This window comes from Pisolithus orientalis (genome assembly GCF_024613125.1).
Source record: "Pisolithus orientalis strain OTSU chromosome Unknown F5J12scaffold_26, whole genome shotgun sequence".
Taxonomy (NCBI): Eukaryota; Fungi; Basidiomycota; class Agaricomycetes; order Boletales; family Pisolithaceae; genus Pisolithus; species Pisolithus orientalis.
This window is the reverse complement of record NW_026260807.1, coordinates 329,125-351,260: the sequence shown is the minus strand read 5'-3', so window position 1 is coordinate 351,260 and position 22,136 is coordinate 329,125. Positions and strand designations below refer to the sequence as shown.

At 46.3% G+C, this 22,136-nt stretch overlaps 5 protein-coding genes across 5 annotated transcripts; all 5 read right to left on the bottom strand.

Moving 5' to 3' along the window:
• Positions 1-768: 768 nt before the first annotated feature.
• Positions 769-2,101, bottom strand: F5J12DRAFT_894944 (uncharacterized protein; the record flags this gene model as incomplete). Its single annotated transcript, XM_051747786.1, has 6 exons — positions 769-1,062; positions 1,121-1,345; positions 1,415-1,558; positions 1,614-1,740; positions 1,791-1,906; positions 1,955-2,101. 6 exons carry the CDS (start codon positions 2,099-2,101, stop codon positions 769-771), a joined length of 1,053 nt encoding a protein of 350 aa, XP_051597846.1.
• Positions 2,102-8,909: 6,808 nt separating this feature from the next.
• F5J12DRAFT_724203 (uncharacterized protein) lies at positions 8,910-9,077 on the bottom strand (the record flags this gene model as incomplete). Its single annotated transcript, XM_051741517.1, has 1 exon — positions 8,910-9,077. A coding segment is annotated over one exon (168 nt), but the record flags the coding sequence as incomplete, so codon positions are not given.
• A 1,889-nt stretch (positions 9,078-10,966) lies between these two features.
• F5J12DRAFT_784496 (uncharacterized protein) lies at positions 10,967-12,507 on the bottom strand (the record flags this gene model as incomplete). The annotated part of the gene is made up of 5 exons (XM_051743038.1): positions 10,967-11,209; positions 11,338-11,457; positions 11,512-11,558; positions 11,588-11,894; positions 11,962-12,507. The coding sequence occupies 5 exons, from the start codon at positions 12,505-12,507 to the stop codon at positions 10,967-10,969; spliced, it is 1,263 nt and encodes a 420-aa protein (XP_051597844.1).
• A 3,459-nt stretch (positions 12,508-15,966) lies between these two features.
• F5J12DRAFT_784494 (uncharacterized protein) lies at positions 15,967-18,024 on the bottom strand (the record flags this gene model as incomplete). The annotated part of the gene is made up of 13 exons (XM_051743037.1): positions 15,967-15,984; positions 16,035-16,112; positions 16,144-16,212; positions 16,360-16,417; positions 16,540-16,662; positions 16,774-16,918; positions 16,968-17,042; positions 17,098-17,130; positions 17,170-17,251; positions 17,381-17,577; positions 17,628-17,705; positions 17,760-17,893; positions 17,975-18,024. 13 exons carry the CDS (start codon positions 18,022-18,024, stop codon positions 15,967-15,969), a joined length of 1,140 nt encoding a protein of 379 aa, XP_051597843.1.
• An 836-nt stretch (positions 18,025-18,860) lies between these two features.
• Positions 18,861-20,948, bottom strand: F5J12DRAFT_784493 (uncharacterized protein; the record flags this gene model as incomplete). Its single annotated transcript, XM_051743036.1, has 11 exons — positions 18,861-18,940; positions 18,972-19,088; positions 19,152-19,236; positions 19,336-19,512; positions 19,557-19,643; positions 19,860-19,975; positions 20,012-20,136; positions 20,291-20,314; positions 20,367-20,671; positions 20,725-20,912; positions 20,933-20,948. 11 exons carry the CDS (start codon positions 20,946-20,948, stop codon positions 18,861-18,863), a joined length of 1,320 nt encoding a protein of 439 aa, XP_051597842.1.
• Positions 20,949-22,136: the final 1,188 nt, after the last annotated feature.

The following is a 22,136-nucleotide window of genomic DNA, read 5'->3' as shown; positions in this document are numbered from 1 at the left end:
GTTAAGTTGATGCTCAACCATACCTTCAAAATTTTATCTCACCGACTGAACCTAGTGCATATTTTGATCTGTGAGCATCACAGAATTGGCAGTCATAGGGAATGACGTAGGCATGTCATGGGCAGTCTCCAGGTATGGTATGTGGGAAGGGTGAAATAAATGAGATGGAGGATACTGGAGTGGGGAGACAGTGGGACATGCACAAACTGAGAAGACAGATTACTTGCATTCAAGGGTTTCCAGCAAACACGAGAGTTGGAGGATGACAGGGCAATAAACTGACATTATCATTAGAAATGGCACACTTGCTGAAAACAATGCCCACCTGAACACTAATCTCTGGTCCATCAGATCCCTCCCAAAATTTGTAGTACCCAGCCTCAGGAATGAACTGTGATTTCTTTTTCTTTTTTCCTTTCAGATGTGTGAAGCCAATGAATACACCTCTCTTTGGGTAAAAGTCAGTATGTATAATGAGTCAAACCTACAGAATTACCTAGGAGATTGCAGCAAGTGCAACTGAGTTCATAATGATCTGGGCAACTACACAAGCCGAGGTGGCAGGAGTGATGTGAAGGCAGGCAGTTGGCAAGTTGGATCTGGAGGACAGAATCTGATATGTCACATTCACTTGGGCAGGCAGACTGGCAGTAGCATGGAGCAAAGCACAACAGGCAGGGAAGTAAGTGAGGTAGACTTGCACAGACATGGTGATTGCGCCACTCACAAACTGATACAACACTATAGAAATGTGTGCTAGGCAAATGACTAGTCCTCATCCATGAGACCAATGACTCCAGCTTTGAGATGTGGTGCATCTGCACCACCTACCAGGTCAATAACTCCAGTTTCATGAGGAAGGTTGACTGTTGACTCCACCAAATCAGGTCTTGAGTATTCTAACATGACTGCTGGAATCTCTATCTCGTATGCAGGCGATGGATCTGCATCCACTGGTGTTTCAAGTGGCAAACTTGGCACAGAGCACTTGTATGACTTGTCAGAATGGCTCAGGACCCAAAGGTCATGTTGCAGCCACTCGCTATTGACATTCCCTGGCAGCTGTGGATGGTGGATGATGAGGTGGGGTGGGCATATTTGGCACAATTGTAAGACTCACCTGCAGAAGTGCACACATGGCTGCACCGGCACAAGCACCCATCAATCTGGACCAGATGGTATCTGGCAACCAGCCAAGGTGCCATGAACAGAACTCTGCCAGCAATGCAAGATCAGGCTGACAAGACCTCACAACAGCATTGGGGGGATGGCAACCCTCTGACCATGAGGTAAGAGGTAACAGATACATTGCTAAGATCACGGGGTCAGGGAACTCAATGTGTTCCTACACAATGATATGGGCAAGCTCATGGTGCCTACATCCAAGGAGGTGTTGAGGATATGTTTGTAGTACCTTGCAGACATTGTCATGCCACCTGGCAACAAACTCCATAAACTCCATGAACTGAAACATGATAGCAGCTTGGAAGAGGGTCTTTCCAAAGCCATAATTTACCAATTGACAGGCAACATCTGTGCTGCACCACTGGCAACCTGTCTAATGAATTGAATGAGGATTCCACCCAATTCAGGGGGCTGAATATGGCACTTACCTCACTATCTACACTACTCATCAGCATAACAAGGAGGAGGTTGCCCCACTTGAGGCTGGTGCAATTTTGTAAGGTGTCAGATGAATAGAGTTGCATGTCTTCATACTTGCCAGATGGTGGGATGCCACTATGTGTGGTAAGCTAAATGACCACATGTCCATGTTTGAACTGACCTACCTGCATACAATACAAGTCACACCAAACAGCAGTGCATCATTGTATGGCATCACCATGACATCAATGAGGGTGCATGACTGGAGGCAGGCAAGTTCTGCCTCTGCCTCCCCCAGAGCCTTGTGAGCTTTGTTAGCACCTGGCAGCATGTACAGTCAATGACTCACCATGTGCCAGCTGAAACCAAATGCCATCAACAGCTCTTGAAAGCGCTGCACAAGGAGGGGTGGATACCATGGGCACACAATGTCTTTTCCCCTCTTGAGCTGAGGGCAGTCCAGCCCATCGAAAACAAAGTACGGGTGGAGGGGCATCTGAGAGATGGAAGAAAGGTGATGGAAAATCATTTGTATTTCATGTGACTGTCCTGTGCCAGCTTGGTGCCACAAAAACATGTTAAGCAATGAATACATCCATGCACTAGTGGGGCTCATGAGGGATGAAATGGACCATACAAAGCAGGCAACTAACCTGGCATTAAAGCCCACAGTGAGCAACCAGGTGCCTGCTCCACCACCACATGTGCTGAAGTTCTTAGTAGCAAGCTCACCAAGTGTACATTGTCTCCCTGCAGGAGCAAGAAGCTAATTACAGTTAACATGGCCATGCGAACAAACAGCAGAGAAAAAATTACTCACTGGCCACAGTTCAAGTGCCTGCATGGTTTTGGAACGTGGTGGAAGACTCATTGGGAGGTCAAGGAGTGTGATGATGTAGAAAGCCAGTTGATGTAGGGCAGTGCCCAGCTGACAAATAGGTCAGTGTAGTCTACTTGCCAGTTTAGCATCATGGTGGATGGCATTGTGAGAATAGATATACTCAATGCATGAGATCTATGTTTCAAAACTTATGAGTGGAAGAGGAAGGGAAGGAGTTGACAATGTGGCTCACCAACTGATTGGTAAGTGCAAGGACAGTCTTCAGGCCAAGTTGAACCTCCTGGTCTTGAAAGTCTTGAAGGGGACCAACAATCAGCTCAAGAATGGCTGCATAGACATGATGTCTGGTGCCAAACTGCCCAGCGAAGGGAATGGCCAACAGGCTGCTCACCAGACCCATCCAATGGAACTGAATTGACTTTCGAGTGATAGTGATCTGTCAACTGGGTGAAACATTGGGATAGGCTCACTGACAAGTACTCACCAACAGCAGTGATCAAAGAGCATCAAGTGTCAAAGATGGAGGGCAAAGGCAGGTAAGGGCTCCTGCTGCCATGCACCCCACTAACCTGCCCTAAGTGATTATGTCAGTGCCCTGGACCCAATAGGCCTCAAGGCTGCAGACCAGTTCAAGCTGAAAAGTGCTGGAAAGCAATTGTAAAGTCCTGTAAAGTGACTTTGCCATGGGAAATGAGTATGCACCTTTGCATCCAGGCTGGCCCCATTTGCATTTTTGAACCAGTGAAATTAGCAAACCAGTTGACAGGACATGTTGAAGCTTGTGAAGGCCTGGATCCCATGTACTCATGATGACCCACTAGGAATTATGGTATTATGGTGGCAGGATCCTGGGTGAGGTGTTTCATAAGTACACATTTAGGCAATTTGCACTGCCATGCAGGTACATGCAGAACTGATATGAATGCATATTGTATATACACTGTGTGCAAAGTAGCAGTCTACTTTCCCACTATTTCTTCCAGCCAGATGGCCTCGTCTGTACTGTAGCAAGTTGACAGTCACCATAAAAACAGACTTAGAGTTGTAGGGTCTGCTGCAATGCTCTCATGAAAATGTTGTAAATGGAGGTCTGAGTGCTGAGTGGTGGAATCAGCACTGTAGACATGACATCACTGGTGCCAAGTCAATCAACAACACCTGTGCAACCCTGCAGTCCAATGCCAGGCAGGAATGATGACTAAATGAATGTTGGACATGCTGGACACTGAGTAGTGCTGAACACTGAGCACTGAGCGATCACAATCTCTGCACAGGAATTCGAGCACCTCAAGCCACTGGGTCATCATATTTGATAAGTACAGCAGGCAGTACACATACTGTACTAATATTATACTATGCTACAAACCATGACCATGGTCTGCCAAGGCTGGGGGGTCTAAGCGACATCGACATCAAGGTTGCATGACCCTCTGCTTGGATCGTGTTCAGAATGTAAGTCCATTTTCCACTAACCACTGACCACCATTGAACATATTTTTCTTTTGCATCCCAGTGCCATCCTGCACAATCAATGATGCCAGTGCCATCATGAGTAGTCAGTCACTCTGAATGGCCATCCCCACTGCCAAGGGCAAGCTGCTGTGGCTGAGTGGCTGACTCAAAATTTGCAGTTCACATGCACAGCCACCTGCAAATTTTCTGGAATAAACAGACTTAGTTTGAAAAATTTGCAGGTGGCGATGCCATGGGAATTGCCTTAAAAGGAAAGGACTGGATATGTACTTATACAAGCAGTGCAGTGGCAGTGCCAGCCCCATGTGGCAGGTGGGGTCATGCTGGGTCACATGACCTTAACTCTGACCCCCTGCTGCCTTGGCCCAAAATGGGAAAGGGATGGAGTGGCAGTGTGGGACATGCAACTGTGTCAATTAATGGGCATGCAGATGGGCCATGAATGTAAAGGGTAGCAGTAGCAGCTAGTAAGTGCATAAATGAGGGATGGGATGTGACAGGAAGCGCAAGTGTGAGCATGCTAACAGGCACACCAATTGCAAGACGAGTTAGATGAGAAATGAGGCATGAAAGGACAGGTGAGCAAGTGAGGGTGGCAAAGCAAAGAACAGGAAAGAAGAAGCATAGAAATGAACAGAGAAGAAGGAGAAGGAGAAACAAGATGAACAAAGGACATGATGGTGGGAGAGCAAGGAGGGGCTGACAGCTGGAAGCAGTGAAGGTTGGGAGCACAACTGCGAGCAAGCTGTGGATGTGATTAGAGGAGGTGGGGGTAGGCTACATTGGAGTACTGAAGCTCAAACATGACAGGTTGGGGTCAAATATTAGTGGTGCTCAGGGTGGTGCTGGAAGCACTCTGGAAGCGCTCTGTCTGTGTTCTGGCACTGGCTCTTGAAACATGTTCTGGCCACTACATTTTCAACTCCAACAAGCCAAATGGTGTGGCATCCCATCAGACTCAAAATAAATTACACTAGTTTTAGTGGTATATCAAATAATTAAATAGCTAAGTCTTGAAGAACAATGCCCTGCAAATCTCTCCACAAAAATCTCCTCAGACAACTTGATGAAGCTAGCTTGGAAGTAGCAATGACTGGGCTGGAAAATATGCATTGCAAAATTGATAGTAGTGATAATAGCAATTCAACCACAACATATGGAGATTCCAATTCATCTCAGAGCATCCTCTTTGTTACTCTGCCATCTCTGATCTCTCTGATCTCTCTGATCTTGATGGATTCCAACTCCAGCATTTCTGATGATACAGACTTGACAGTTGAGAGGGATAGGCAGTGTGGATGGCTCCTGAATGCAATTGAGGCTCTGAGGGATGAAGTAGAGCATGCATGGGTTCTTGAAAAGCCTGCTGTACCATTGATGCAGTCATTGCAGCTCAGCCTGCTTGACCATTTTGCTGACCATCACCCTCATCTGTTCCTTATGCACCTTCATGTATGGCCAGAAGTTTTTGATCACATCCTTGATCAAATAAGTAGCCACCTGATATTTCATAGTAGCTCTGAAAATCATCAGTTGCCAGTTGCCATTCAACTCACAACTTTCCTTTTCTGTGTGGGGCATTATGGGAATGCAGCATCACCAGAGGATGTGGCCCAGTGGGCTGGGGTTAGTGTGGGATTGGTGATCAATGTCACCAATCAGGCCATGGTTGCAATACTGGATCAGCATGATACATTTGTCAATATTCCCCATCACAACTTGGAGGATATGGAAAGAGCATGTACCTTCACTGAATTGTGGACATGTCCAGCATGGAGAAATGGAGTCTTCACTGCAGATGGCTCATTGATTCCACTCTTCGAAAAGCCCCAAATATTTGGGGAGAGCTTCTATGGCAGAAAATTGAGGTATTCACTCAATTGTCAGGTGTGTATTCTGATGCACACAAAATGGAATACTTACTGCTCATAGCTTGTTATCATGCTGCACAACCTTCTCATGGTTGACTATGGGCTTGGTCACCCTGGAAGCATCCATGATGCATGGGTGTTTCAAGGTACTTGCATCACATCATGACTGGGAGACCTTATCCCTGAAGATCACTGGACCTGGGCAGATAGTGCATATCCCACAGAGGAATGGTGTGCTGTTCCTTTTAAAAAACCCAAGGGCAGGCAGCTATCTCATGATCAGAATTTATATAACAAATATCTTTCTAAGGTGATACTTACCTCATACTGGTATGCATGCTAATCATGTTGAAAGGTCTGCACCCATGTTGAGCACACATTTTCTGCCTTGAAGGGTCAATTTCAGAGTCTCCTTGAGCTGCGCTTGAAAATCTGGAATGAGAGGGATGTTAAGGTCACAGTTTACTGGGTAATGTGTTGCATCATCTTGCATAACATGGTGATCCATTTTGAGGAGGAGATGGTTGGCATCGTCAAGCCCTGGAGTCGGTGGGCAATGGAGGAGGGGTTGGGCCATCAGGATAGTGACATGGTCATGGTAGGAGAGGCTGTGGGAACACCAGGTCAGTGATTTCAAATGAGGCTGTTAGATGAGCTGTTCCAATATCTGGGGCATGAACATACCTAGTGTAAACAGACCAAAATGGTCACCATATAAAGTTGAAGGAGTATAGCTAGTGATGCTGTAGGAATCAGCTAAGTCCCACCCATTGACAACAAGGGTGCATAAGGGGTCTTCACAGGATCTGGGTGCTTTATGACTGACCTTGGAGAAGTCACTTATGATATGACATGCAGTCTGCAAATGAAATGTACCCTACATTGCATCTTGATACAGTTTTGGGGTCAGTATGGGGGAGACAGAGAAGTAATACAGTATGGGGCAAGCATGTGCTTAATGATTGTGTGATGCACTGGGACTGAGACACAAGTACAACAGAGAAGATGATGAGCTGAGCTGAGATGTGACAATGGATTAAAAAAAGAAATGGACATGATCACAAAGGGTGGCTGGCCTAAGCAGTGGGGTCAGAAGATGTTGAGCCAGAGCTGCCACCACTCTTCATGAGCTCTGTGAGTTGAATCCTGAGTCAAAGGGTTTTGGCCTCCCTCATGAAGGCATTTTCTTCAGCATTCTTCAGCTCGATATCAAGCTTCTGGAGCTCCTGCTCCCTTTGTCCACTGCATCCTAAGCTGCTACTTCCTCAACTTGAGCTCCTGATCCTTCAGCATATACTGCATTTTTGCCAGGTACTGTGTAGTCTTACCAGAAGATGAGGATGCTAGTATTGACTCAGCCTCTTGACTCAAGTCAATGACCTGGCTTTGAAGTTGAGACTTGTTGCAAGCAACTGGGAGAGAACTTGCCTCTGTTGATGTTGTCTTGGATGATGAGGACCACAGGGTCCTTGTGACAGCCTTCCCCTTGTGGGAAGAGCTAGATGATGATGACACAGAGGAAATGACACTTCCAGTGGAAGTGGGGGGGATGAAGGTATGGTGATTGGTGGAATGCAGAGTGATTATCTGAGAAAGGTGTGTGTGACTTGTGAGGGAGGGAAAATTGACACCACACTTCAGGAGTCAATGGCTGAGGATATGACTGCTGATACATTAACAATGATCCATTAGTGATGTCCCAATAGAAACGCACCTGATCACTGTGAACTGACACCAGGTCCATGTTAACATCCTCTCCATCTCCAAAGCCAGGGTCCATGCCTTCCAGATCAAAGATACTAACAGCAAATTCATCCCCCTTGTTCATGACTAGATCACCAACATGAGACATCCTCTCATTGACTTCACCATCCTCCAGATCTCAATTGCCATGCCTCAGTCCCAGTATTTGAAGAGGTACCTTCATCCACTGGAGCAGCAGGTGACCCCACTCCCAAGTCTGAAGTCTTCTGCATACCAGATGATTTAATTTGGACAATGGCTAAAAAATCTTCACTGCAATTTTTGTCTGGCTCAGAATTAATCAGGTCAGAGTTGAAGGAGGGGTTTCCCTGCCAGATGGAATGCAGATCATCATACCAGGGTAAAGTGTTGAGAACAGCTTCTGTAATCATACACATCAGCAACTGTAATCCCACTAGATTGATTGATAACTTATGATGGAGATTTGCATAGCTTGCATGACCAGGCATAATGCCTTCCCCTGATTGTTTAAAGCATGCACAGCACTTGTGATATGATCCCTTCAGCCTAAATGATCATTAAAAAATCACAGATAAAATATGAAGAGGAGACTGCCATAGTGATGTGGTTGCCTATGCTAACTTGGAACTTAGCAGGGCCTGCCATGTACATGTCCTTGTAGTAGGGATCATTCTTGAATATGACTTTGGCAATAATTGCTTGAACTTCTTTCTTGTTATGGCCCGCTGGCCCCTTGTCAGGTGAAGGTGGTGAGATGGTTGTGGTCTTATCACTAAAAAGGATTCTCTGGTTTGCAGGATGGGTGAGCAACCAGTTGATGAGTATATTGGTATGAGGAACATCCCAGTTGATGTTCTTTGGCTGAAGACCTGCTGTAGTAGATGCATCACCAGTAGTGGTGACAGCCCACTGGCTGGATGAAGCTGGGTTCTTGCCCTTGTTCTGCCACAAGTAGATCTACTGCTTGATCCATGACTGAGGCAAGCTTGTGAATGGACTCACTGACCTGCCCCATCCTGGTCCACAGGCCACAAACATTGGAGGTGGTGGATGCATGGGCTGTGCAGACCTCCTCTGCAGTGACAGGTTGCATGAGGGCAGATTCACCTACCAGAGAATCCTGCACATCCTGTACAATTGGAGCAAGCACATCACTGTAGTCTGTCTTGTAACAGTAAAGCTCATCTAGGAGGTATCAGATGAGGGTGTTATGCTGGAGGCCACATCAGAGCAGGTTGGTAGTACAGTACCAGGTGTGAAGCATCCAGGTCAACACTATGAATGATGGGACACTCAAACTCAGAACTTACATGCTCCCCCTCAGCCCAGCCCCCCCACCAGTGGACTTTTTTGAGGGACCAGTGCTCGCCAACAGGGGCCAGCATAAACCTGTACTATGCTCCACCCCATTGAAAGCAATGGGTCAAGAAGGAGCCTTGAATTCCTGCACCAGTTGTTGCTTCATTGATCCACTGTTGCATGGCATCATGTGAGATTGGCTCACAGGGCTGTACAACACCATTAGCCCCCATTGCAGGGAAGACATTGTCATCAGGGTCAAGTGGTTGTTGGTAGTGGACACATTCAAGCCAGTGTACTCAGAGTGGCAGCCACAGGAAGCAGTTGGCTCCTGGGAGCTCAGGCTGGGGGAAGATTTTATACCAGTTGCCTGCAGGGAAATGCATGCTTGGTTTGACATCAGCTTGCTCACAGCCTCATTGTGTGCATTGCCAACAAGGCAATCAGGCTAATGGTGGACTCACTGTGCAGATCAGCCTTGGTCATCCCCTTGTCAACCTTGCACTGCCACCCCTTTCGATTTGCTAGGTAGACCTTGAAGTAGACAGACCTGTTGGACAGCATCAGTGGCTCATTTCCAAGGTACTTTTCCAGTGTGCAGTCCACCATCATGCAGTTGATTGTGATGTGCCTCTGCTTGAGTCAGATCGGCTCATAGCAGCTGTGTGACCATGTGTATCTCTCAGATGGGGGTCACACAATACACTCCACAATGGAGTCACCTCACTGACCTTGTCCATAGTGTCCATGCTGTGCATGCAAATGCAAGTTGCTCAAGGTGGCATGTCACCAGTGTCCACACCTTGAGACTGAGTAGTTCTGACAGTGGTTGTTGTGTGGGCCCACTGCCAGGTGTGCTGAAAGTCATTTGAAGGACACTCAAGGCAAAATCAAGGTCAGGGCACACCATGCATGCCCACTGCAGCATCTGAACCAAGTGATCCTGTGTGATGGGCAATGAGTGCTTGTGATTGCCTGCTTCTGCACTTGCCTTGTGCTTGATCAAAGTCAGGACATCTTGAACATCAGCTGATTCTGCCAGGTTCCCCTCACAGTGCTGCCTTGCCTCATTGAACCCCCACTTGCCTTGAAAGGTATTTCCATCCCTGTTAGATGGCAATGGCATGGTATCCACCAATGGCCAGTCAGTGGTCTGCACACCTGCTGGCTGTCTGAACACTGGGATGAAGGAATGCTTATGCATTTGCCCAAACATCTTTGAATGCTGCCCTGATGCTCTCCACAGTGCTCTTGCCTAAATTCTCATGGAATCCCTTCCACATCATGTACAAGGCCAATGCCTTGTCAGAGCAGCTGTTTGGTGTGCTCTCAAAGGCTGTTCTGAACTCTGGGTTGCTGTACAGGTCGTTGGGTGCCATGGGTGCCATGGGAGTCAGGGCTGGGCCAGCATCCTCAGGCTGGCTCTCCATTCCAGAGGCAGTGAAGCTGCTGAGCCACTCTCAACCTTGGAAGACATATGCAGCATAGGCAGTTCTCATTCTTGCTGCCTTGAGGTGCATCTGCTTCCCCTGCTCTTTCAGCTGGTTGATGTCCTTCAGAGACATGGCTGCAGCATTGCCAGTGTTGACTGTGGGGGTCTGCCTCTTCCAACTTGACTTCTTCTGTGGTGACTGCAACACCACCAGAGCCTTCTTTGACTCTTGATTTCAACCCATCAGGTCAGATATATTTTCTGGGATGAGCCAGGGGTTTAGAAGGAGCTGTGTCACAGCTGGGCACTGAGCGCTGAAGGCCAGAGAAGAGGTCATGCCTGAAGGGTTCAAGTCAGGTAACTAGTTGCAGCCACACCACAGGCCCACACAACTACAGGGATGCATAGCACACTACACACATTACATGGATGAAATGGATAGCAAACATATGTACAACCAGTGCTGCCACTATGGTGTCTCCATCTTGTAATTCATAATTCAGTTGATCATGGGGCAGAGGCCCTCAAGCTTGGGGTGAAGCAGAAGGGGCTCACATGGAGATATTAAATACATATATGCATGGGTCATTCAGCACTGACAAGGCATTGCCATTTCCATTTCCATGCACATACATGGGGTGATCAGTGTGTTGAGATGTCCAGCATGGATGTTTGACTCAGCTGTCCTGTATTTATTGAGGGCTCATGCCCAGATGGCAATCACAACTGTACTGCACACAGGAGAACTGGAAGCAAGAGCAGCACATCTTGAGGACCCAAGCTCTTTGTGATGTATCTGAATGAGTCCCCAGCAGTGTGACAAATGGCTTTCTTGTGGGCTTTCAAGAGATCCAATGACTCAAAGCAGATACCCATCCTTCTCAGGCTGGAATGAACTTGGCACCACAATCCATGATATGACCAATCAAGTTCATAGATGCCTCTTGGGCCTTCTTGTGATGGCTATGAAGAATGGGGGTCATTCAAGGAACTATATGTCAGGTCAGATGTTGAGTAATCAAGAGGTAATAAATACTTGCAAAGATCCTTCACCAGGGGGGGGAGGGGAGGTTCATTTGTGTCATACTGACCACATTTGCAATAGCACCCTCAGTGGCAATGATACTACCGAGCATGCCAGGGTACTCTTCTCCAAGTTGTTTGAACAAGACAAGTCCAAGCTTGCTCAAAAGCTGGTCCTTGTCACATTGCTTGATGATGATGATAGTGAGTCATGTGGTGAGATCAGTGGTCTGTTGACAAACTTTGGTGCTTTTGTTGTTCAATGCTGCCAGAGGATAGTAGAGACGATCTGTGTAAGGTACAGTTTGACACAGATACCTAGAGTGTCAACAACAGTGCTGAACCTGTCCAGCATGACTTGGCCTTCCATAGTCTGCTCCTGGAAGGAGCATGTGATGCCATTGACCAGACAGACCTCCAAACATTTGTCAATATCAGAGTCACCAAGAGTGGCAATGACTTTCATGATAGTCTCCATGACCATTTTATGGTATGGCTCTGCTTCATCTTTCAACTCATTCATGATCCTCCCTGTGATCTTGGAGACCCCAGCTCTTTTCATCCATTTGATGATAGTTTTGCCTGTCCAGCACCATGCAATGGACCCAGAATGACTTGAAGAAGTCTGGAAGAACATCCTGCTTAATGTATTGAGCAGTTACACCATTGGTGGCAGCACATTGATTAATGACCTTCAAGACAATCTTCTTCATCTCTTCATCCAACATCTGGAATTCATGGATCAAGATGACTGTGACCTCCTTCATGTAGTATGAAGCATATTCTGGGTCCATGAGAGGAATGATGAAACCAATCACCTTCAAGAAGGCAGCAAGTTCCCTTCTGCGATGCTGGTGAATACTGAGCCACAGTGGCCATAGAACCTCATCAGAAGACTCAATTCCATAGGGTGCAGCCACTTCAGCTAGGGCAGCAGTAGCAAGCACAGTTACTGTCTGCACTTTCTGCTGTTCATCTGTGAGCCCATGAGCAACACGGCTGATGAGGCTGCACAGGTGAGGAAGGATGGTGCAGCCCATCATGATGGCAATCTGCTGAACAATATGGACACCTGCATGACAAGCCTGCTGCAACTTCTGGCTATGACAAATGGCCTTGACGAAGGGAAGCAACATTGCAATGCCCAGTGCAGGTGTGACAACAGAAAAGGCATGGGCTGTGGTATTGCACACATATTCATCAGCACAGTCAATGTCCAGATGGATGGTGGAAACCATGTGTACGAGAGGCTGGCCACTTTCATGAGGTTGGAAATGACCTCATGGCCTCCAACACAAGCATAGTAGTCCTCATCTATAAGGAGCAGCTTGATAATGACTAGGATTTTATGAATGTGGGACTGGACAAGGCTGTTGAATTTGTATAGGATGTGGTTGATGACTTTGGAAGGATGGTAATCTGCTGAATGATATGGACACCTTTGTGATGGGCCTGCAATGACTTCTTGTGTCATACAACAAGCTGCCTTGAGGAAGGGAAGTGACACTGGGATACCCCATGCAGGTGTGACAATGGAAATCACATGGCCAGTGGTACTGTACACACATTCATTGGCATGGTCAATGTCCAGATGCATGGTGGAAATTGTGTGTGTGAGGCTTGGAAATGATCTCATGGCTGTCAAAGTGAGCATAGTGACCCCATGTGGTCCATTTAGTCACAACATATAGGTAGCCTGCATGCCAAAATGCCAACACTTATATAGACCCTGCAATGGGCCCATCTAAATAGATTAGTGATGACACATGGACAGGCCTGAGGGCCTATAGTGAGAGCAACATATGTACAGGTCCATAAGCACAATTCCACAACATATGGGAGGGCCTGTGGAGGGTAAGGATGCTGCAACATATAGACAGGCCCATGACCAAGTAAGATGATGAGCTACTGTAAGACATGGACAGGCCTGTCCATGGTAGGGTGGACCCCAGTCACAATATCAGGACAGGCCTGCCCATTGTATCATGAAGAAGGTCACAACATATGGACAGGCCCACCTGTCATATGCTTTATGGGGTCAGAACATAAAGAGGGGTCCCTCTATGATAGATTACAGAGTTGGCAACATATGGAAGGGCCCATCTTTGGGATAATATATCCCTGTCACAACATATAGATGGGCCCATCCATAGCAAGATGTACACCTGTCACAACATAAGGATGGGCCTGTCAGTAATATCATTGACAGCATCACAACACATAGACAGGCCCATCTAGTAAGATGCATCCCTGTCACAACATATGGACAGGCCCTTCCATAATACCATTTATACCATCACAACACATGGGCAGGCCTGTCCATAGTAAGATGTACCTGTCACAACATAAAGACAGGCCCTTCAATATATATCATTTACAGGGTCACAACACATGGATGGGCCCATCTAGTAAGATGCACCCATGTCACAACATAAAGATGGGCCAGTCAGTATTATCAATTACATTGTCACAACAGATGGATGGGCCCATCTAGTAAAATACACCCCTGTCACAACACAAGACAGGCCTGTCAGTAATATCAATTACATGGTCACAACACATGGATGGGCCTGTCAATAGCAACATGTATGCCTGTCACAACATAAAGATGGGCCTGTCAGTAATATCATTTACAGTGTCACAACACATAGATGGGCCTGTCTAGTAAGATGGACCCCTGTCACAACATAAAGATGGGCCCATCAGTAATATCATTTATAGTGTCACAACATATGGAAGGGCCCTTCAGCAGTATCATTTATGCAGTCACAACATAAGGATGGGCCCTTTAGCAGTATCATTTATGCAGTCACAACATAAGGATGGGCCCTTTAGCAGTATTATTTATATGGTCATAACATATGGACAGGCCCTTCAGTAATATCTTTTATATTGCCATAAAACATGGATGGGTCTGTCTAGTAAGATCCACGCCTGTCACCACATAAGATGGGCCCAACACCAATAGCATGTGTAGTGTCCCAACATGCTGTAATTGTCCAACAAGCTGCAAGCAGCTTGCCCACTATACAACTCCAATATCATCCACCCCAAGCATGAATACTATGCAAGACACATCTAAAACCCCCCATGGATGGCAAATGGAACTAACAGACTGCATTGTGTCATACATGAAAGCCAGATTTCAAGAGGAGGTATTCAGTGGACCTCACACCCTTCCAGATATATTGATTCCATTTCTGGTGTTATGTGAAGTGGATCACATATCATCAGTAATCTCACAGGCATATTGTCACCCAAGTATGTCCATCATAATGGTGTGATGGAAGTTTTCATCTTTCCACAGTCAATGTCAGGAAAAATTGGGGTGGAAAAACCTGCAATGCAGAAGCTGCTGAAAGATATGCAGAAGTGACTGAGCCATCCATTTTGGTGACTGACTCAAACACCATCCACATTTGGTATTTGCTGGATGCTCTCAGCCCAAAAAGAAGGGAAAGGGAATGCAGAATCTCATATTCTACTGACTTAATGGAATGGCAGGCCAATGTATGGAACTGCCTTCATCTTCTGAGGGAACCACTGTGGGAGAGCATAAAGGCTTCCCCACAGGCATGGTGGATGGACAAGTCATATTTCTGCAATAATGCTGAGTTGAATGGTGCCATCAACCTGTCACCCACATGGTTTCAACAGGGTCATGGGGTGGGTGATCATTTCTTGCCTTGTGAATAAAGCACTCGTCTGTCTTGAAGCCCCAAAATGGCTTCCCAGAAGCCTCACAGCTGCTCAAATCCAGGACAGAAAACACTTCTACAAGGGAATGGGTTGACCAAATGTCTGACACCAATGCCCTGTTATCTGCAATCCTGCATGTCATCCATCCATGAATGTATGCAGATGGCAGGGAAGCATTGATCCACCTTGGTGAACAGGCAGAACAGTGGGCAGATTTGGATATGAGCTCCATACTGCCAATATGGAGCTCCACATATAGCAGCATCTCTGTGATGGTGAATCAGGCAACTTGTTACCACAGGGATATCAATGGATGGGATCCATGGTATGACATGCTGATAACCATGGGTGACTACCTGCCCTTGGACTTTGTCATTCCAACATTGAATCTGCAGCTGCACTACAACCCAGGGACGATCATTGCATTGTCAGGTTCAGCATTGGAGCATGGGGTGGGAGCTGTAGATGGTGACAGAGCATGCCTGGCATACAACATGCATGCCAATGTACATCAGTTGGTGCATGTTCCCATGTGTCAATCACCATGGATGGATGACCTGCTACCTAGACCAGTTGCAACTGGAGAACTGTTAATTTGAAGCTGCCAAATTTAATGTAAGATTTAGTAGGCAATGCAGATCTTGTATTTTATTAGGATATGCTGGCTCTTGAACTTTGGATGGGTGGTGTTGCCAAGATTTTGCAAATGGGTGGGTGCTGTGACATCATAGATTGGGTGGGTATTCAGAGCTACAGGGTGTGCATCATAAACTGCAAAAAAAGTAAACCTACTCAGGCCATCATGCAGATGGGTGGATTGATAGACATTGTGCAGATGGGCAGGGGTTCAGACATCATGTGAATGGGCAGTATATCTCATAAATGATTGACATTCACAGCAATGTATATACAACCAACTCCACAGTCAAAAACATGTAAACTATTGAAGTGGCATGCCCAACAACCCATGCAATGCCCACCACCTAGCATAGAAATGGTCAATTTGTCAACCCTGACTGTTGACAACATCAGCATATTTCTAAATATTTTTGATGCAGTAGTTTACCTGCTCCTCAATATAGCCATTGAGGCAGTCTGTGATTGGTGCCTCAGGCAATGGCCATAAGCCCTGGGCCATCATCAACTATTTGCAGTGACAAGAATAAGTGGCATACCTTAAAAAAATCCCAGGCTGTGGAAAACAATCCCTTGTCTTGCAATCTTTGGGAATCCACTGTGTATTCCTTGGAACAATATAGCCACAAAGGGACTGCAAAGCCAGAATTGGGATCAGCTGCATGTGGGGTCCAATGCAGGACAATGGCACTGACATTGTTGATTATGCAAAATGCACTAAGGGGTATTAGCTGCATTTGATTGTGGATGCTAACCTCATCATCTTGGTGTCTGAGGTATGCATGGTAGCATGCTGGGAAGGGAGGAGTATAACTGGCATGCAACACCATCACAAGAATCAAGCTATTAAGCTGATTCCAAAGGAATTATGTATCAGTCCCACATTGTGAGAAATTGATGTACAACCTTCCAAGTCCATTGCTAGGTTTGCAAACCAATGTGCAGGCCATCCCATGATATCAGCAGTCTGCTTCAGATGTACAGAGGCCACCTTGATCTGGCATGCCAAGTAGAGGATACCCATCTCTACCACAGACTGGTGAGATGGGTGTGATTGGCTGGTGATGAATGGCTCAGGACAATTTTCAAAGGCAGAATGTGGATAATGAATGACTTCCATCAAATTGAGCATATTGATGAGTCAAAGGCCCTGAGGGATTGCACCATACTGGTCCCTTGCAGCTGTGCCCAATTCTCTCACAATGGCATTCACAGCCTGCACAAGGTGCCTATCAAGGGTGGGATTGAACAGCGTGTCACTGGGAGTGGTGTTTCCATGGTAGTGAGATACTGCAGCATGTAAGGCATGCAGGACTAAAATTATCAATATCAAAGGTGCATCAGATTAAGCTCATGCCCATACTCTGATTGCAACATGGAACAGGTGCCAATCCCCATTGTTCCATTTGAAGAGATTGCTGTGTGGATGGAAGTTCACCTACATAATCAATGGATATCACTGATCACATGAATAGAACCAAATAGATGCTCACCATTGCATATTTCTTTGAAAAGATCCCTCATCTCTGATCATTTGGGCATGCCAAAAGTCAAATGGTTTGCACCATTGTCCTCATCCTCTGCCAAGTCAAAAGATTTGATGGGTACATTTGAAATGAGTGGGAGAGGTGTTGGTTCCCTCATATCCTGCAATTGAGCAAGCAGGTTAGTTGGAGAATTGGGTCAAGGAGATCAGTCCCTCAGATTTGATGATTCATGGGTGATGGGCAGAGGAGATGGTTCCCACACATTCCGCAAATCTGCCAGAAAATTGACCTGCATAGTAATGTCTTGTGCAGGTGTTGAAGACCTGTCCATCCTGTTTAATTTCTCATGCATGACTGGTGGTTCCAATGGTTCCTGTGCATTCAGCAATTGCTTGAGTAGATCCATGTTCATACCATCTGCTGGGGGAGCAGTTAGTTCCCATTCATTCAGGAACCAATTCATCAAGTTGTCATGTGGATCTATTACTTGAAAATTAGTTTGTTTGTTAGCTTGAAGGGCAATTGTGCCAACTCACTGGCTGCAATTCTGCCCTCTGCCAGAGTGGTTGGCTCCCTTTCCTGCAGGAACAGATCCAGCAAGCTTTTACATGAATCTATAGCAAAAGAATGTTTGTTGTTTAGCTTGGAGAGAAACCATGTTCACTCACTGGCAACAATATCCATGTTCAACCCCACCATATCCACCCTTCCACTTGAGACAATTGGTGGAGGGGTTGGCTCTTGCAACTCATGCAGTTGTACTAGTGTCTCCTCCAGATTTTTGGACTGCTTCACACAGGAGCTACATTGCCTTGGCTCAATTGGTCTTACACTAGCTGTGGATGGCTTAGGTCACTGGATCCAACAATGAAGACATCCTCACCTTGATGACAGAAACAAACTTGGTGGGACTGTTTGGTGGACATATTCCATGATGATGGGTTCACTGATAGGTTGATGATCAATCAAGATTTAAACTTGTAGGGACAATGGTGAGAATATCATTCACACTGTGGGAAGCAAGGTTGGACAATGGTGGATGGAGCCAAATTTTGGGTAACAGCAATACATGGGAGATGAGCAGCAATATCTCCCTACATAGATAGCTACCAGTCACTGCCACATGGCCAATATGTACACCTGTCCTGCTTAGCTCTCCACTCAATTGTCCTGCTCAACTGTCCCACTTAACTATCCCTCTCTCTGATATCAAAGATGCCTCTCACAACCACCATGGTGTCATGAGCTACCATACATGCCATACACTTGTATCCTAATGTGTCACACTAGGCTAAGCCCTCTATAGACCATACATGAGTTCCAAAAAAGGTTTCTGCTCTGACTGTTTAAGGGATTCAACAACTACTTCCACTTCTGATTGCTGCCTGTTTGCTTGTGTGATCTGTTTGCATCAGGAGATGGAACATCTGCATCTGGCCTTGCAGGGGCCTTTCTGACATGAGGTGATTTCCTGGTGCTCCCAGGGATGCTCTGTTTCACATTCATGGACGCTGCATTGGCAGTCATGGATCCATTACAGTTGGACTTGGATGAGTATTTGGCCCCAGGTCAATGTCAATTCATGTCTGGCTCACTCAATTCTGACAGAGCCTGCTTAATATACAGTGCAAACTTGTTAGCCATAACAGCTGATTCAACATGACTGAACTTGCCTGGTGTGTGCACTTCAGGGTGGATTTCAGCTTTCTGCCTTTTTTTCTGCTCATTGACCCCTCCTCAGTTGGGTGGTCAGTGAAAGGAATGCTCTCCTATCCATCTTCATCTGTGTATTCTGAGTGGTCCTGTAGTTCAGTTGTGTACTTGTTCCCTGAGTGCAGATGAGGGTTTGCTGTGAATACAAGTTACAGCAGGAAGCTCACTATTCAGGGATGTTGCCATTTTCTTTGAATTGGATAGGGTGGGCAAATAAGTGTCTTCATCAGCTTCATCATGGGAATCATGGCTGTTGCTTTCCCACCCATTATAGTCAGTTAGCACTTTATTTCACAGATGATGCACTGGGGTCTTTGCATGGGCTGGAGGTGCAGGGAGCCACTCACCATGGGAACCATCAGCTGGTGGGGGATTTGAGTGGGAACAAGAAGGGAATGGTGTCTTGGCATGGTTTTGACTCCTGCCAGATACCTGAAGAGCAGAATTGCATTAGTGCTGATCTGTTGTGCATGAAAATCACACATGGGACACCTTTTTAGCAGAGGGACCATCTATTCCAACATTGCTCACCTCAGCCTCACCATGATCATCCAAACTGTCATCCATGCTGTCATCTGCACTATCATCTGTGCTATCATCCACCACTCTCTCTTCCTGTGCTTTACCCTTGCCCTTGACATTTTTCTTTCCAGGATTCTTTTTGCATTTGGGAGCAGGTGTCTTTTGGTATTTCCACTGCCTCACAACCTGGAGGGGTACCAAAGTTCTATCCACTGGTGGCTGCCACTCACCAGATCAATTGATCCATTTCTGATGTCCAAACACATCATTTGGATGGGATTCCTGTTGCTTGCACCAGATGGACAGCAGCTGGGTAGCTGTTGTCATCCACATGTGACTTGGGTCATGGTTGAAGGTAAATCCTTCAGGAAGATGGTGGGCTGCTATCATTTCTGCTTGATGATGACCAAAATTCTTGAATGGCACTGCTGACAAGGGATTTCTGCATGCTAATCCTGATAGCACTCATCAGAGATTGAGGACACTAAATACTCTGGCCACTCACAGTAGTGAGCAGTCACAAATCCACAAACCATTTTTTGTAGTTGGTCCTGGCTAAGGCCTGTGATTTCTCCTATCCAAATCTCTCCATCAGCATTTTTCACCAATTTCACAGAGTCAACCTTGCCTGTCCTCATTGCTTTGGCCACTGTCTTTTTCCAAGCACATTTGGGACTTGACTCACCATCATGCTTGGGCAGTGTTCTTGGTTCCTCAAATGTTTCCCCAAGGTACTCTTGCCAGCTTCCTTCTGGTGTGTGGACATCATTGAAGGGGATCCCATCCATGATTTCATGATTGAAGTCCATACTGTCATTGCATGAATCTTACCGAGGCCCAGAGGAGAATATGGTGGACTCATGTGTGTGCCTGTATAGTTCCCTCCTCATTTTTCCACCCAGCCATACACACTATGCACATTCTGCAATACCTACACATCTCCATCACAAAGTTTCAGACATACTTGTACCCATACTTGGCTGCATTCCTGGGAACCAGGATAAATTGAAGACTGGGAAGTTGACCTCATACAATTGCACCTTGCTTTTGTCTCTGGCACAGGGCCTTCCCACCCATTCCACCTTTCTGCTATATCTTCAGCTGCAGCCAATTGTCCCTCCATCAGGTCATCCTGAATAAGAGCCATCAATGCATTCTGATACTGTTGGATCTGCTTGCTTCCATGGATATTGCCTTCTCCTACTTTCATTTTTGCAAGCTTCTCCTGTATTTGCTCTTGGTACAATTTGTGAACCACTGCCCACACAGAGTATTTGTAACTGGATCTAAGGGCAATGTGGGGCTTCTTTGAATGGAGAGGCTTTTTCAACCAATCTTGTATTAGCTACAAGGGTGCTTTGAATTGTGAGCATCCAAATCAGAACTTTTAGAGCATACCTTATACTTGGTCTGGACTTTTCTCCCTCTCAACTCCTTGTTCCTGTCCACTTGCTGCATCTCCTCCCATATGGATAGCAGAACTGCAGGCTTCTTCTTCTTCCCTGCTTGCCTCCATTCCTGGTGTTGGTGCCCAAGGATCTCCAACTCTTCCACTTCAAACCTTTCTTCCTCCCTTTCCCCCACATCTGATGGTTCTATATCTCACTCACCATCAGCATCATCTCTTTCCATCTGCTCCCAGGTGTCTGATTCATACTGGGACTCCATGGAGTATGATCAGATGAATGATTCCAACTTCATGAAGATGATTTGGATTGGTTAGTCTGAGGATCCACTTGCAGCACACTCTCTGACATCCAAGATTAAGCAGATAGCCTATTGCAGAAGCTCAAAGTGGCTTGAGCAGCAGCTCCATTTGTTATGCCTGAGCACAGTGACTTCTTCAAATGGAATAGGCACAAAGTGTGTGAGGGGGAGTCTACAGGCCAAATGTGTCATAACCCCTATGGCTCAGTTATCACTGAGGTCTGGCAAAGGTTCGCTCCTTCTGGTGAGTTCTTCTGAGATCACACAGAGGAGGAAACAAGGATGAAAGCAAAGGAATGAAGCTGAGTTGCAAGCTATTGAAAAACTGAGGATACAAGGTAAAGTACATGGGTTTATATACCCCTAAGTACAAGTACCATACCAGTCATGACAGGACATGTCATGACACATATCTGCAGTAATCAACAAAAGCATCAGTCAAATAGATAAGTCAGAATGAGTCATATGGTGTCATATGATGGGGATTGGCAAGGAGACGAAGGCTATACTGGCTGTGCAATCAATGTGCAGCAAGGAGCCAGACACCAGAAATATAGTACAACAAGTAAGCAATATAAATGAGTCAAAGGCGAGTCACTGGAACAAGAAAGAAACATGTCATCCATCAGAGAGGGCAGTGGAATACCAGATCAGAGCAGAGGTGCGGTCTTGACTGGTATTGGAAATACCATGACTGTGGGAGATCCAAAGGAGCCCTGCAGTAAATGAGCCCCTAGGATGGCAATGAGTATGAGAGACATGACAAGGCATGTGATGCACATGACTGCAAGAAGCCAAAAAAGGAAAGACCCCTGATGTGGGCATAACATCACCCCCCCTCTAAGGTCCTCAGACCCTTGAGGATGGGCCAGGCACATTAGTGGAGTGGGTGGAAAGGGGTCAGCAGGTAGTATAGACACAGGAACAAGTGCATGAAGCGATGGGCGACAATGGCAATGGAGACAATGGCTCCTCAAGGGCTGGAGTAAAGTGGGAGCCATGTCCATTGCAGCATGACCAATGTCCCATGTAATGACACTGGAAGCATGCATGTTGATAAAGGACATGATTGGTGGGGACAGGGGTCTGCCCTCCAAGGTAAA